The sequence below is a fragment of the Argentina silus genome, assembly GCF_951799395.1.
Source record: "Argentina silus genome assembly, chromosome: 8".
In the NCBI taxonomy this organism is placed as follows: Eukaryota; Metazoa; Chordata; class Actinopteri; order Argentiniformes; family Argentinidae; genus Argentina; species Argentina silus.
In genome coordinates this window covers 5,598,435-5,613,320 of record NC_139662.1, presented here as the reverse complement: position 1 = coordinate 5,613,320, position 14,886 = coordinate 5,598,435, and the positions used below count along the sequence as shown (strand labels likewise).

Below are 14,886 nucleotides of genomic sequence, written 5' to 3'. Positions count from 1 at the left end.
AATGTCTACCAGTCAACCAGAGACACACCACTCTGCTTAGAGACTGAATAGGCTCATTTTGAACTCTGCACCTCCCTCTCTGAATTGGTCAGGTGCCTTCTAGTCTCTTTCAGAACAGAGTTCTTAAATCACTCTCTGGCTGAAAGGGATAGAAGCAACCTCTCTCTCTCTCTCTCTCCCTCTCTCTCTCTCTCTTAGCTCTGTGTCTTTGACTGAGGCAGGCCCATAGGCGGTAGGGCATGGACAGATGGCGGCACAGTTGCAGTGCCAGGGGGGTAAGTGAGGAGGTTAGCTGGCATGGCAGTGGGTAAGGAGGTGGCCTGTTCAAGGACACATTGGTAGTCCCTGAAGTGATGGGATGGGAGGTGGGCATGGGGGGGGCACATAAAGACTTACATTAGTTAGGCTTTAGCTCAACGTGCTTACACAGTGTTGTGGCGTGCAGATGACCCCGTTCAAATCCAATCTGCCACATTAAACAGAGACCTTTCAACACTATTAGGACAAAACAGACAAATAGTAGTGTTATGACTGTTTTATGCATTTACATTATTAGTTCTATGTCAGTGTTATGTTATGTCTATGTTATGGTGTTATAGTAGGTCACTGCAAGTAGCATTGGACAGGTATTGAAAGGTACTGTAACAGTGAAAGACTGTCTTAGCCTCATGCCTAATCCACTATTGTAGTGAATGAACCCTTACCACACCACTCAAGCTGAACAAGTATACATACAGTGCCTTTCCGAAGGCATACTTTCTGAAGGCACTGTAAACCTTTCCTATACAGTGCCTTTGGGAAGTATTCACTTCCTTCACTTCTTCCACATTTTGTTGTGTTATACACTCAATTTAAAATGGATTATGGACACAATACACCAGAATGACAAAGCCAAAACACATTTTTTTAAATGTATTAAAATTGAAATACAGAAATACCTCATGTACATAAGTATTCGGACCCTTTGCTATGACACTCTTAAAATGAGCTAAAATGCAAAATGTCATCAACAAATCACTCAGTAAGTTGAATTGAGTCCATCTAAATGCAAGGATAATAGTTCATGTAATTTTGGAATTAATATCTTGTTTTTATAGGGTCTCTGATTTGCATAGGAATCAATTACACACTGTAGATTAGGATGTCACTACCAACTCAGCAAATTTCATAATTTTCTCTTGATCCTCACAAATTCCCCAGTCCCTGCCAGTGACAAACATACCCATAACTTGATGCAGCTACCACTATTCTTCACACGAGAGATGGTGCGGAAACTGCATTGCATGTGCTGGATTTGCACCAAACCCAGCTTTGTAGTAAAACCAAATAAACACATTTCCAGCCACTTTCTTTGCTGTATCACTTGAATTCATTGTTGCAAACACAATTATGGATATGAGATAGATTATTTTCCATTAAGGGATTCTTTTTGGCCACTTGGTTATAGACCAATTTTGTAGAGTGACTGAGATGATGTTGTCCCATCGACTGTGCTTTTTCCTCTCCACCATTCAACTTTGTAGATTTTTTTCTCCCCAGGCCTCAGGGTCGCATTCCTGAGCAGTTTTGTTCCTCTCCATTTGCTCAGTTTGTAATGAATACCTGATCCACACAGTGTGTAACTGATTCCTATGCAAATCAGAGACCCTATAAATACAAAGATATTAATTCCAAAATTACATGAACTATTATCCTTGCATTAAGATGGATTAAATTCAACTTATTCAGTGATTGGTTGATGACATTTTTGCATTTTAGCTAATTTTAAGAGTGTTATAGCAAAGGGTCTGAATACTTATGTATATGAGGTTTTTCTGGGATTTTGAAATACCATTGAGGAGAAGAGGATAGTCCAAGAGCTATAGACTATGCTTGTTGGACTATGCACACCACTACAAATAGGCCTACTGCTCTGCTGTGTAAGTACCGGTATAATACAAGGTTTTAATTAATCCTGTTTACATTAGCATGGTAATTAAAATAGTGTTTTCACCACATGTGGTGAAGCCCATTCATGATGAACATTTGACAGACATAATTTTTTATTTATCCTTATCCAATGAAAAATATACAATATACCATGCAGCTCTCTCCAAATCCTGTGTCTTATCCTGACTACATTTTTGAACAGCTTTCCCCTTTTTTTATGAAACATTGACAAATATTTGATATACATTATGAACAGCTGGTCTCTGATTGGCTGCCCAAGATTCTCCAGCAAGCTCTTCCGTATGGCAACAGCCCCCTCCCCTCCCCGGAATCCTCCCCTCCTTTCCTCTCCTCCCTCCAACCTAGCCCCCCTTCTCCCCCTCCTCTCTCCTTTTCTACTCACACAGACCTCCTCCACGCTGCTTTACCCCTTTCCTGCATGCACTTGGGCTGCTCTGCCTCCGAGGGGGCTCCTCCACTGACTGACTGCTGCTGCAGCATCTGGTTGTGGTCGCCATGGCAACAGCAGTGAGCCTGGGCTTGACAACTACCCTCCCTCCTCTAAGCTTGCTGTGTGTGCTGTTCTCTGCTCGTCGCGGTATCTTCAAGCTTGACCTGAATTCAGCGGTGGCTGGCTGACGGTTGATTCGGCGGTGGCTGGATGACTTAGGCAGACGCGTGCGCGGTCAACTGACCCGTTTCCCTGTTATTCAGGGTCAAACGCTAGTCACCAGCGCCTGCACTGCTCCTCCCCCCCATCACCATCGTCCCCAGCCCATCCCAGCCCATGCGTTTTGGAAGGAGAAAGAAAAAGCGTGTGGAGCTCACCACGATGCTGGGGCTGTGTGTATCCACCCTACTGTACCTCTTCCCCCACCAACTCAAACACACAGTGTCTCACTCAGCTGACTCTTTCACTTACATGTACTTTCCATTTTCTCTGTTTCTTTTAGCGAAACCACTCCTGCTCTGCAAAATATTTGGACAAATATGTCTGTCTCTTGTGCAAGCCCTTGTTGTTGTTGTTGTTGTTGTTGTTGTTGTTGTTGTTTAGTCCAATTGATCGTTATATTTATTGCACTGTACATTTCTATTTACGTACTGCAGTTTGTGATTTAATGTGAACAAAATAAATCATAACAGTAGTGGTGCAGCTGTTGTGTGGGCCTGTGACAGTTATTAATTGAGAATCTAAAAACATGCTTTTCATTGCTTGTAGTGGCTTGAACAGAGATTGAAAGATCCACTGTCGTCTTGCTGACTAACAGAGAATCAAAGAACAGGGATGAAACAGTGAGATGATCAAATGGGCTGTTTTTTTGCACATACAAAGCTTAGGCCAAGTCTACGTTTTCAATGGAATGTCTTGTTCGTTCATATACCTGTATTCCTCTGGGTAGTTGTGTTATTCAAGGCCCCATCTACAGTATAGTGTCTTGCTGCAGAGTTTATTTCTCTTATGAAGTCTCAAGAGACTTAAAGAGACTATCCACATGACTTTGGGTGAGCATTTACCTCATGCATGATATTGCCGAAGCAGTAAGTATGAAATGTTGGAATGTTGTACACTTGAATGCCTGCTAATGATCTCTCCCTCTCCTCCCCCCTTCACCTACCTCTTCACTTTTCTCCTCCATCTGTCTCCCCTCACCTCTACCTCTCTTTGTCTCCCCCCCCCCCCCCCCCCCACCTTCCCGTCTGCTTGCAGCGGAGGTGATGGAGCAGCAGAGGGTGCTGCGGACTGGCTGTCTGGTGTCGGGGGTGCACACTCCGCCCATCCGTCGCAACAGCAAGCTGGCCAGCCTGGGGCGTATCTTCAAACCCTGGAAATGGAGGAAAAAGAAAAACGAGAAGATGAAGCAGAGTGCCACAGGTAAGAGAGAGGGAAAGGGAGAGAGAGGGAAAGGGAGAGAGAGAGCCTCTTGGAGAACCCACATGTCCTTCCTCCTTCCCCCCATTTCCCTTCAAGGCAGGTCAGGTATAGTCGTAGTACATTTACATGTTGTAGAATCAATTGTTGTGGAATATCGATGTTTACTACACTTGTGAGCTTCTGTTTACACTTGCAGTTCCAGTGTGTGGGGGGCGACTAGTAGTACGAGTAAGACTTGGGTTATGCCTCAAAATGGCTTTGTCTCTTACTATCAACAATCAGCTGCAAACAGTATTGCTTCCTCGTACAGCTCAGACGAGTCTCGAACCTGCGTCCTCTGTATTGCCAACACATGTGATCGTCACTAAAATACCTGATGGAAACCAGCTACAGCACCGAAAAGCTAGCAACCCCATAGCACAGGTGGGGGGAATTTCAACTTGAGGAGTGAGTTTACCATCCTGACCTTGTTACACTCACCCCTCTAAACTCACAACCCCACAGCGACCCCAGCTGTCGAGCTGAGCCCAACTGCGGATCTGGGTCAACACGCACCAATGTAACAGGCGTCATGCTGCTGCAAACAGTATTGCTTCCTCCCACTCCGAGCTGACACGAGTCTCAAACTTGCGTCCTCTGTATTGCCATCACTGTAACACCTGATGTAAACCAGCTACACCACAGAAAAGCTAGCAAATCCATCGTGCGGGTGGGGGTATTTCAACTTGAGGGATGAATTTACCATCCTGACCTGGTTCCATATACTGTACATAGTTTTGAGTTTGAGAATGACTAGTTATCGGAGGTGATCTGTATGATATATGTTACAGTGAGTTTAGAATGAGTAATAACCCCTGTATATTGCTGTGTTCCCTGCAGACGTGGCGTTGTCCAGTGGTCTTCTTTGTCATGACCCCGGTTCCCCGTTGCAAGGCTCCTCAGATGGTATGAGCAACATGCTGGGGGGATTTGGGAGGCCTCTAACCCCCGCTCTCACAGTCAGCAGTGTGGAGTACCTGGGCCCAGAGGAGCACCCCCCCATACCCACAGGTAGGAGAGTCCAACTCCTACCTCAACAACCCAATTAATGAATGGGCTCCTTGGTTTGAATTGTGGGAATTGATGGATTGGACGCGATTAGATTGGAGACTGCCTGGGTGTATTGGAATCCTCCTAAGCATCTGTTCCCGCCCGCATCCTCGAGAAGATCAATGAATTGACAGGATAGGAGATTTGAGAGTGATTTGTTAGTAAGAGGACGCACAGTAGGTTAAACATTTTTTTTTAGAAAAGCTGTCAAAAAGGGTTAGGGTCAGCTCTTACCTTCTTATTGATACTGTAATTCTCTTGTCCACTCTTTGAACAGTAAATGTCACATGTCACATGGTGTTCACATGAACCACAAGGGGGTGATCAAGTAAAAGGTAAAAACACCTTGACTCATTAAAAGTAGGCAGATATTCAGAATGGTTGCCTGTATTATTGATCTGTTATCTTGAATCCACGAATAAAACGTCTTCCAATATACCCAATATAACCAATGCTCTGATGTCGCAATATTATAATATATGTTTTTAAAGTGTAATTTGATTAAAAATGTATTTCCAGTGGCTGAGCCTACAGAGAACTGTGAGACAGAAGAGGAGCCCAGCCAAAACACAGAGGAGGAGGGAGAGGAAGAGAGTCCTCCTGGGGGTGACAGCTCTGAGGGGGTCCAGGAGGACGGAGATGATGAGACGGAGGAGACACAGGAAGAGGAAATACTGCCAGGAACCTCCCCTCCGCCAGGATCTGGGAAACTGCTGCCACAGCTGAGTACTGGCGAGGGTGGGTAGGCTGGTGTGGTAGGCTGAGAGAAGCGTGGACGTGGACACACACACACACACACACACACCACACACACACACACACCATACACACACACCATACACCACACACACACCATACACACACACCACACACACACGCACACACACTTAGTAACTCTTACTTGATTCTCTCTGTTTCTCTTCTTCTCACACCCAGGCCCAGCCTCTCTGCCCTCCCACCTTCCCAACTCTTTCCTGCCAAAGGAGCCACCCAGGGCCCCAGACAGCCTGGCCCCCATGGCCCTGCGAGGGCCCCTCTCCAATACATCAGGGTCTCCTCACCTCGGAAATATGATGCACCCTCCAATGCCCCCTAGCTGCATCATGGAGGAACTACAACGAGCTTTCGCTTCAAAAAACAGGCAACAGGAATGGTGAGCGAGCGGAGCACGGCTCATTCACTGCAAACCTCCACAGATCAAGGCATTTTCAAGTGCTGTATGTCTATGTGACTCCAATTTTAAACCTGTGAAACCTCCTCATGGTCCTTCTTATTGATATCATAGCTGATGTCACCCTGATGTCACTCAGCCATGTTCAAGCTCCTCCACTAACCCATATGTTAACTCCTTATTGTATGTTACCCTTCAAAACATCACACCACCCTCACCCATACATGAAACCCCCATGTTGACTCCCATACTGACCTTCCTGTCAGCCCCCCCTCATGTTAACCCTCCATGTGACCTCCCATGTCCCCCCAGTGTGCATGGGCCTAAGCCGGGCTCGCCCCCACGGCGGCGCATTGACGGGCGGCTCTCTCGCTCCTGCAGCTCAGAGAAGGACCCAGCGGGTGGGGGCGACTGGGCCCAGCAAGTGGAGAGGAAGAAGGAGGCAGAGGAGAACAAGGAGAACGTACGGCTGGACCAGCGCTTCTCCGACTCCTCGGGCCTTCCGCATGACCAGGACGACTGGAATGACTCTGTCATCTCCGGTGGGTCCAGTGCATAAAATTAACTTTTTGGTCTACCAGCCAAGGTGTCTGGTGGATGAGAAAATTCACCAAAATCTACCCACATTTGACGGTTGTTTATTTTTTGCCCTTGGTGGGTCCCTTGGAACCCAGAATAAAGTAGATTGTGGCCATATCCAAGATGTCACACATTTGAAAGGTGTACCTTTTTTATGTTAGCAATATCTTCATTAGCTTTATGTCCTGTATCTATGTGTTATTTTTATTAACATTTATGGTATACATCTGAAGTTAGTATTTGGCCATATAAGAGTAATTGTATTGCAGTTATCGCTGATGTCCTGTGTGTGGGGGTGTGTGTATAGGTACACTGCCTCGTAGGTTAAGAAAGGAGTTGTTGGCCGTGAAGCTCCGGAATCGACCCAGCAAACAGGATCTGGAAGACCGGAATATCTTCCCAGTACGCAGTGACCAGGAACGCCAGGAAATCCGCCAGCAGATTGAGATGAAACTCGCCAAGTACGTGATGATGAACTTCACACACGCCTTCATTTCCACACTCAAACTATTTAGCTCATGTACAGTACCGTCAAGTCTTGAAGGTCAATCAATTCCAGTTGGACATAAAATATGAATTCAAACTACCTGACTTGTGAAATACAATCAGAATTGAAATGGCACTGCTATTGACCCCAACTATTACAATATCTAAATATCTCCCAACCAACACTGTCCCGTTTCTAACATCCTAGTCATCCAGTTTTAGATATAATGTACCTGTACTATTCATATTAATGTGAATGCTAACACACTGTTATGCTGGGTGGAGGGTATCAGATGATGCTAGAAATAAAAAAAAAAATCCTACAATAGTTCCATTGAGATACTAGGAGGGAACAAGCAGTTGTCCCATTAAAGAAGTGGATCTAAGCAATAATAGGGCAGGGTAGGCCTGTAGGCTTTATTGCTGTGGACATGGTTATGTAATATTGAGCAAAGTAGGTGGGGGGTGGGGGGGGAGGGTTAGAGGAGAGGTGAGAAAAACAATGTGATCTAAAAGGATTATCCCCATTGACTGGCATTGACTTGATTTGTGTTTTTTAATCTGCAATTGTTTTGCACATGCTGTCAAATCCATGTTTGGGCTCGACCAATCCTGGAAAGCCACTCTATTGTGTTGGAAGGATTCTGTTCCAGCCAAGCTCTAAACCAGCTGATTTAACTAATCAAGGTCTTGACTGTACCAATCCCCAGGTGAGGGAGGGAGATGAGTCATGTAATCGAGCAGTTTGATTGTCAATTGGAGTAGAATCCTGTAAACCAGTTTATTCGTATTTTGGCATGCATTAAACAAGTAGTGTATGTGCTCTCTGTCATGATAAAATACACTAAAATATACAAGACTAGCTCTCAAAAAGCAACCAGGTTAACAATGTACAGTATGGTTCCCAAAGGGGTTAGATAAAAACTATAATTCCATGAACGTCTACATGTGCGAGGGACGTTCTGCTAATGTTTACGTATGGACATGAGACTCCATCGCATAGACCAGAACATTTGCCGTACGGGACATCACACTTCCCTAACAAAACATTTGGGAAACATTCTTGTACTGTAACATTGCTTGTTTATAGAAAACAGTACAGTAAGAGTACAGTAGGCTATGTGAAGGTATTTCAGGTCATTCACACCAATGTATCAAACCAGGGTGCACCATTGTGTTATGTAACCAACCGTGCAATAACTCACACTGGAGTGCCACCCACCCTCCAGGAAGAGATCTACGGAGACTCCCAGGAACCATCACCTCCAGGCTATTCTAAGTCCCTCTCAGACCGCAAGAGGAAAACATCAGACAAATTGTCTGTCTATAACAAGTGGCTATTCACTAAAAGCTGCAAACAAACAGCTTATGTAAAGCCAAGGCAGCAGCATGACTTCAGCTTGCGTAAGAGACCCAGGGTCAGAGACATGAGACATGCAGCTGGGGTGATGTTAGACGTCCTGTTTACACCAAATTGAGTGTGATGTAGGCTGTCTTGGACATAACTGAGATACATTATCTATCACACCTCTAACATTTATCTCTGTAGATATTTAGTCTGTATGACTGTTAGTCATAGTGCTATTATTGTTAGCTGGTTGTTTGTGATGTGATTGCTTGGTTGAAACTAAAACCTGAGCACAGAGTGGATCCAGGACCAGCATGTAGAGACCTGGGTTACGAGTGCTGTTGGAGAGACGTAACACTAGCAGAGGGTGTTACCATCTTCTTTCTCCAGACAAATCTGCCTAGAAAGGCTAATTGTAAATATTTTTGATTTCTAGACTTGAGTAGACATAACGTTACGCTCATGGCCTGCTCTCTCAGCATTTATGCAATGCCACTAGTATTACTAGTATATGTGCCAGTTTAGCTCCATATTTTGGTGACACACTGCACTGTTTCGGTGAAGGGAAAGTCCTGCTATATTTAGCCCAGAAGATAGCGAAGAGGAGGAAAGCTTAGCAGAAGAGTAAAGCCCAATTCCCCTGGGTACCCTTACTGGATAGCAAAACTGTCCATCACTCCTGGCTTTAGAAGTCCCTCAATGACTTCTACACTAGATTGAAATTCCTCTTCTCTTTCCAGCTCAGAGGAATTGCTGGCCTTGGTGCAGTGCAAGCAGAATATTCTGCATGAGCTAGCTTATCACATATAATGACACCTTGTCTGTTCATTGTCACGGTGTAAGATGACCTTTCTATCTATAGAATGCTCTGCCTAGCACTTCTGCTGCATGGCGATTCACTGTTGCTATTTTTAGTCACCGAGACTGTTGAATAATGCATCTCAGTGCACTCCCCTCTCTCCACCCTCCCCCTCTTCTCCATAAATGTGTGTTGTTGGGGAGTTATGAGAGGAGAGATGCTGGCAGGAGGGAAGGGGGAGGTGGGGTACAGTAAGAAGAGCAGGTTAGGTTATTGTGACTGCTATAGCTAGCTGCTGTGTGGCCTTTTGTCTGTATGTGGTATCATTGGGAGGAGAAATAGAGAGGAAATTGCTGCTACTGCCCACTCAAGGTTGTCCTATTCTCAGGCATGACTAGCAATGCTGGAGATACATCCTCAGTTTTACTTTAGAAAATACTGAGCATAAAAGGGAAACTCTGAGTCATGTCTGACAGTAAATACCTTTTTTTTTGCGGCATGCACGATATTATCATGTCATGTATTCTTTGTTCAGGAAAGCATGATGATGTCTTCTTTGTAGCCAAGAATGTTGTCAATTTCTCTCGACTGTAACACTGAAATCCCCACGGGTGGATTGCTGAGGAGTAGTAGTGTTCCCAGGGAAGATTCCATTGTCTATGAGATTTCCACGAGAAACTGTTGTTGCTAAGCAACCCAGCGACCAGGTCAATAACATGGTGGATATCGCGTCCATTGGGGCTTGGGGACTGGAGTGATTCTCCATTTCATCTGTTGAAAATGTAATGACACCACATCTGTTGGAATGCCTTCTGGCTCAAAGAGTACTGGAGTTGCAGATCCAACAGGATGTACCGGATGGCTCTTGTGTTCTAATGGTGATTCTGAACTACAATGCAAGCTTTATTTGATAAAAGTGCACTGATCTGCCTCAATATTTGTTTCCTTGGTAAAACCACCCTGTAGGAGCAACATAACGTAGTAAACATTACAAACATAAGATAGATTAAACATAGGCTACCCCGCAGAGTGCTTCATCATTTGTTGATTCTGAAAATGTACTGTAGGCTATGTAATGGTGGAATACTGAGCTTTTTGTCCCACAGGGAATATCAAGTTAATTAATTATTACACACAAGTGTGTGCTAATCTACAAAGACTGATAGCACACACATCATCTTCATTACAAAATGCGTTTAGTCATTCTTTCTGTTCTTAAATGATGCATTTCGGCAAGTTTCCTCGAGCCTTATATTGCATTCTTTGGTTAAATATTATGATCCATCTCTCTATGATCTGTGAGCTGATAACAACATGTAATACACTATTAATTTCATTTAGTACTCTTGTAATGATACTATTAAACATAAGTTTGGCATTTTAGGGAGAATAGCAAATGTTGTCATTCTTGAATAGAACAATTGTAGTTTTCAATTGAATTGCAAAAGAATGTCAGTTCTTACGGTGTTCTTATAAATGTCGGGGCTACAGTGGATTCAATCATAATCACTTCTTCAGAGGGAGATGTGGCATAAATTGGCTGTCAGGTGAGCTGAGGGGTCAGTGTCTGGACTCCAGGGTGACCTAACTTTGGTCTTCACTCAGAGTACTGGACTATAGTGTAAGTGCAGAGCTGGTGGGAGACATGCTGTGAGGCTGCGTGGTGAATGCACTCCTTGGTTTCCCTTCATCTTTGGGGCGGTGGGACTGCTGCATGTGGTGTGGGGCTAAGCCCTGTTGTGCCAGCATCTATTATTTATATCTTCTTTGAAAAGCTCACGTGCACAAAGTCATGGCCATTTGACTATTGTTGACGTTTTGATTGTGAGGGTGAACTATATAATGTTATTAGTATTGTGTTTTATTATTACGTATTACTGTATTATATAAAAAGTAATTATATCTTGTCAATATACTGTTTAACCATATACATTTCGATAGAGCCCATGTGTAAGATATTATACAGTTAGTCCAGAGGATAAGAAGACATGTAATTGTACTTGAATTAAAACACTTACACAGTATGAAAAAACAAAGGGTTGGTGCGTAGTGCAAAGAGGGAGATTGGGGATGCCTAGAGTGGGAATCTCTTATGGACCGCTTCCTATACCACAAATTATGCATGCAGTCAGGACTCGGGAATTAGGCAAGGCGCGCCCAAGCAAGCAGCGCATCACGACTCAGTTCAAAAGCTTGTGCAGTCTACCACGGACGGCAGATAGGCGAGAACACTTAGCTACAGCAAACAGTAGAGCAAGCGACTGTTTATTGTTGAAGTCTAATATATTTGACTTTGAAGTAATAAGCGATAGGTCTCACGAGCTGTCTAACGGGAACATACTGTAATAAATTGCGCTTCTTTGGGAATTCCAGATGTGGGGAGCGCCTGTACCAAAGCATCATAGTCGGGGTTTAGACGCTAGATGGAGAGGCTGGGGGTTTGCCTCTAGAACGAGCGCACTGAAGAGAATACATCGGGTTTAAAAGTCGACGGGATGTTGGAGCTTGAATCGAAAATGGTTCAAAACGTGGTTTTGGTGTTTTTCCGCAGGAGACTGAGTCAAAGACCGAACGTTGAAGAGTTGGAGAGCCGGAATATCCTCAAACGTAAGTTATAACTGTTGATTAGTTGTATTATATTTTTGAAATCCATATATGTTCTATTTCATCAAGTCATGTCAAATTAATGCGCGGATTAAAAATAAACCAAACAAGGCAGATAATGCATAAATGTAGTAGCCTACATTCACTCATGTAAAATTCAGGAGAAACCGCATGAGAGCACATTGATTGTTTTTCTTAACCGTTCCTGAAGTTGGCGAAAATCATTTAATTTTCTTGGCAAGATCACATTTTCGGACACAATACTACGTATTCTGTAAAAAGTGTTGGAAATTGTAGGAGGCAATTATACACGGATTCGATTTCTAACGTGCATATTTGAGAATATACACGTATAAATAATGTAAACAAGATTTTAGTCTACTCAGAGTAGGAACGTGTTTTAAGCAAGTTTTATCATTTTGGGAACAAACAAGTAACGTGGAAATATCTGTAACAGCAGACAGGAGTAGAGGACCTAGTAGAGGATGCCTACTAAATATTGATTTCATAACAATTTAGGACCCTCTTTGATTAGGTTTAGGGTCAGAGTGACATGGACACTGGGAGACAATAAGGAAACCCAGTTAAACATAAATATTGGAAACTGTGGTTGTCCGAGCTCCTAGCATAGCAGCAAAGCAGGCCAACTAGATAATCTATGGTGTCATTGTCTTTCTCATTCCCCTAATGTTGTCTTCTCTTTGGTTTAGAGAGAAATGACCAGGTAGAACAAGAAGAGAGGAGGGAAATCAAGCAGCGACTGAACAGAAAGGTACAGTTGATTCTAAAATACTTCCCCAGTATTTTATCCAAGTTGACTTTATGAATACTAATGTCCACTAATTGTCTTTCTTTGAGAAACCGTAACTATAAGAATGTGCTACATAAAAGCTAATATTTGCCGAATTATTGAACATCTATGGCAAAATCTTCACTGATGATATGAGTATATCAGTGAATTAATGCAACATATTGAGATGAACATGAATACACATGAATTTAGCAAAGAGCCAAACATGGATATGTATAATTATTGCTTATCCAGACGCAGTACTTGTCAGATTATGATAATATACTGGTACCGTTATCCCTTCTCCTTGTGAATTACAGCTCAACCAGCGACCCACAGTCGATGAGCTACGGGACCGAAAGATTCTCATCCGTTTTAGTGACTACGTGGAGGTGGCCAAAGCTCAGGACTATGACAGGAGAGCAGACAAGCCCTGGACCAGACTTTCTGCAGCTGATAAGGTATGTGTGTCATCAGGGAATCCTGAATGAAAATAATTAATTATTGTGTACTTTACCTCCCACAGAATTCATAACTGCGTACTTTAGTGATGGACATACACCCTCATCAGAACATGTTGTGATGTGGGTCACAGTCTAGAAACACAAAACAATGTGTTCAGGTGCTGGAAACATACTATTGCCCATCTCAATCGTGTCAGCATGTCTTGTTGTTATCTACAACTTGTTCATCTCAATCCATGATATCCTTGTCCTTGCAGATAAGAACTTGTCATCATCTTTGTGTTGTTGACTCGCTTGTGCGCAATGCTGTCATTTTGCTGTCTGAATGTCAGTCGTTGTGCCTGTCCGGCACTCAAGGATGCTCTAACCATCTCCTTTTTTATTTTACGCAGGCAGCTATCCGAAAAGAACTGAACGAGTTCAAAAGCACTGAGATGGAGGTGCACGCCTCGAGCAAGCACCTAACAAGGTCAGTGTTCCGCACTGTGTGTGTTTTTTTTGTTTCTGTTCTCAGCCGCGGCTGCGTCTAATTTTAGTTCCCCTTGCATGTCCAGAAATGTCCAGAGCTAAAAATAGATGTTCATCCTAAAAGGGGATGGGGGCCCTCGTCCTCCTAGGGGACTGGTGTCAGCACGAAAAAATGACAAATGCTGTCGTGTCCTTTATAATCCTGTTTAGTAAATGGAAGTCCTCCGGTCGATTTGTAACAGTAACCTACATGAAGGCACTTAATGTCTGTGCTAAAAATAGCCCTCCAGATTGCTGAATATCTGTAATCATAACTGGCCGTGATTACAAAGGCACCTTCTGCACTCACGATGCCTCTCTCCATTTCTCTCTCTTCCCCCTCCTCCTACTGTAGGTTCCACCGGCCGTGAAGGGGAGTTTCTTCTGTGAAGAAAAATGCTGAGCCTCCATTTTTGGCTGCGTTGGCGGTGTTAGAAGCTGCTGAAGGCCATTCTTTCAGATCCTGGAGCCTCTTTGTCTGCAGGGTTGTCCTGAATTCTTCCAGAGCCCCTCGTCATCAACGACCGTGGGGTGTGGGAGAGGTGGGCGGTGATGTTTGGGTGTGGCGGTGAATTCTGGAGGCTATGTCTCCACTGCGGGAGCCGCCTGGAGGAAGAGGACTACAATGGAACCTGGGGCTAAGACGGGAGTTGAGGAAAAACAATCTCTTCTGTCTGTGTCGTTGTTTTTTTTAAACAGACTCCTTTGAAAAGGTGGTGAATCTGTACTGGGAGGAAGTTGTGCATGTGACCAGCCTCACCTTTCTTATTTGAATAATGTGTCACTTGGGGGTGGGGGTGGGGGGTAGACTGTGTAGTCGTGGGACGAATTTCATATCAACTGTATATATGTCAATCTGAACTGGACTGTCAATGTCTTCACTGAAAAGAGAAACCTTTGTAAGCACTACTTGTCTTCAAAATACAAGGTCTTTTTTTAAAATGTTGCCTCCTCTTATTTTCACAATCACTTTTTTTCTAAAGTATGTCATAAAGCGATCGCTACTGTAGATGGGCGAATAAATAACCAACACGTAAAAGCCGCTGACTGGTTTAAAAAAGGTTACTCAATTGCTGAGATTTATGCTGAGAAAACACAGGAATAGGGACAGTCTTTGTATGCATATTTATCTCTAGGAATAAGTTGCAGACAGTACTAGCCTGTATAATATGACCTTTCCAACAAAGTAAGGGACAGTGTGATGTCTCTATAATCATGTATTTGTTAAAACTGAATTTGTAATCTAA

General features: G+C 43.7%; 1 protein-coding gene across 1 annotated transcript in view; it reads left to right on the top strand.

The window, feature by feature from the left end:
• phactr3a (phosphatase and actin regulator 3a) overlaps positions 1 to 14,106 on the top strand; it is a gene marked incomplete at its 5' end in the record, with an annotated part of 23,453 nt that extends 9,347 nt beyond the window's left edge. The window contains 11 exons of the mRNA XM_083675017.1: positions 3,638 to 3,802; positions 4,682 to 4,852; positions 5,411 to 5,629; positions 5,828 to 6,044; positions 6,375 to 6,604; positions 6,949 to 7,102; positions 11,826 to 11,881; positions 12,589 to 12,650; positions 12,989 to 13,129; positions 13,525 to 13,601; positions 13,995 to 14,106. Of these exons, the coding sequence (XP_083531143.1) occupies positions 3,638 to 3,802; positions 4,682 to 4,852; positions 5,411 to 5,629; positions 5,828 to 6,044; positions 6,375 to 6,604; positions 6,949 to 7,102; positions 11,826 to 11,881; positions 12,589 to 12,650; positions 12,989 to 13,129; positions 13,525 to 13,601; positions 13,995 to 14,010 (1,508 nt within the window). The 3' untranslated portion in view covers positions 14,011 to 14,106. The remainder of the gene's footprint in view (positions 1 to 3,637; positions 3,803 to 4,681; positions 4,853 to 5,410; positions 5,630 to 5,827; positions 6,045 to 6,374; positions 6,605 to 6,948; positions 7,103 to 11,825; positions 11,882 to 12,588; positions 12,651 to 12,988; positions 13,130 to 13,524; positions 13,602 to 13,994) is intronic.
• Positions 14,107 to 14,886: the final 780 nt, after the last annotated feature.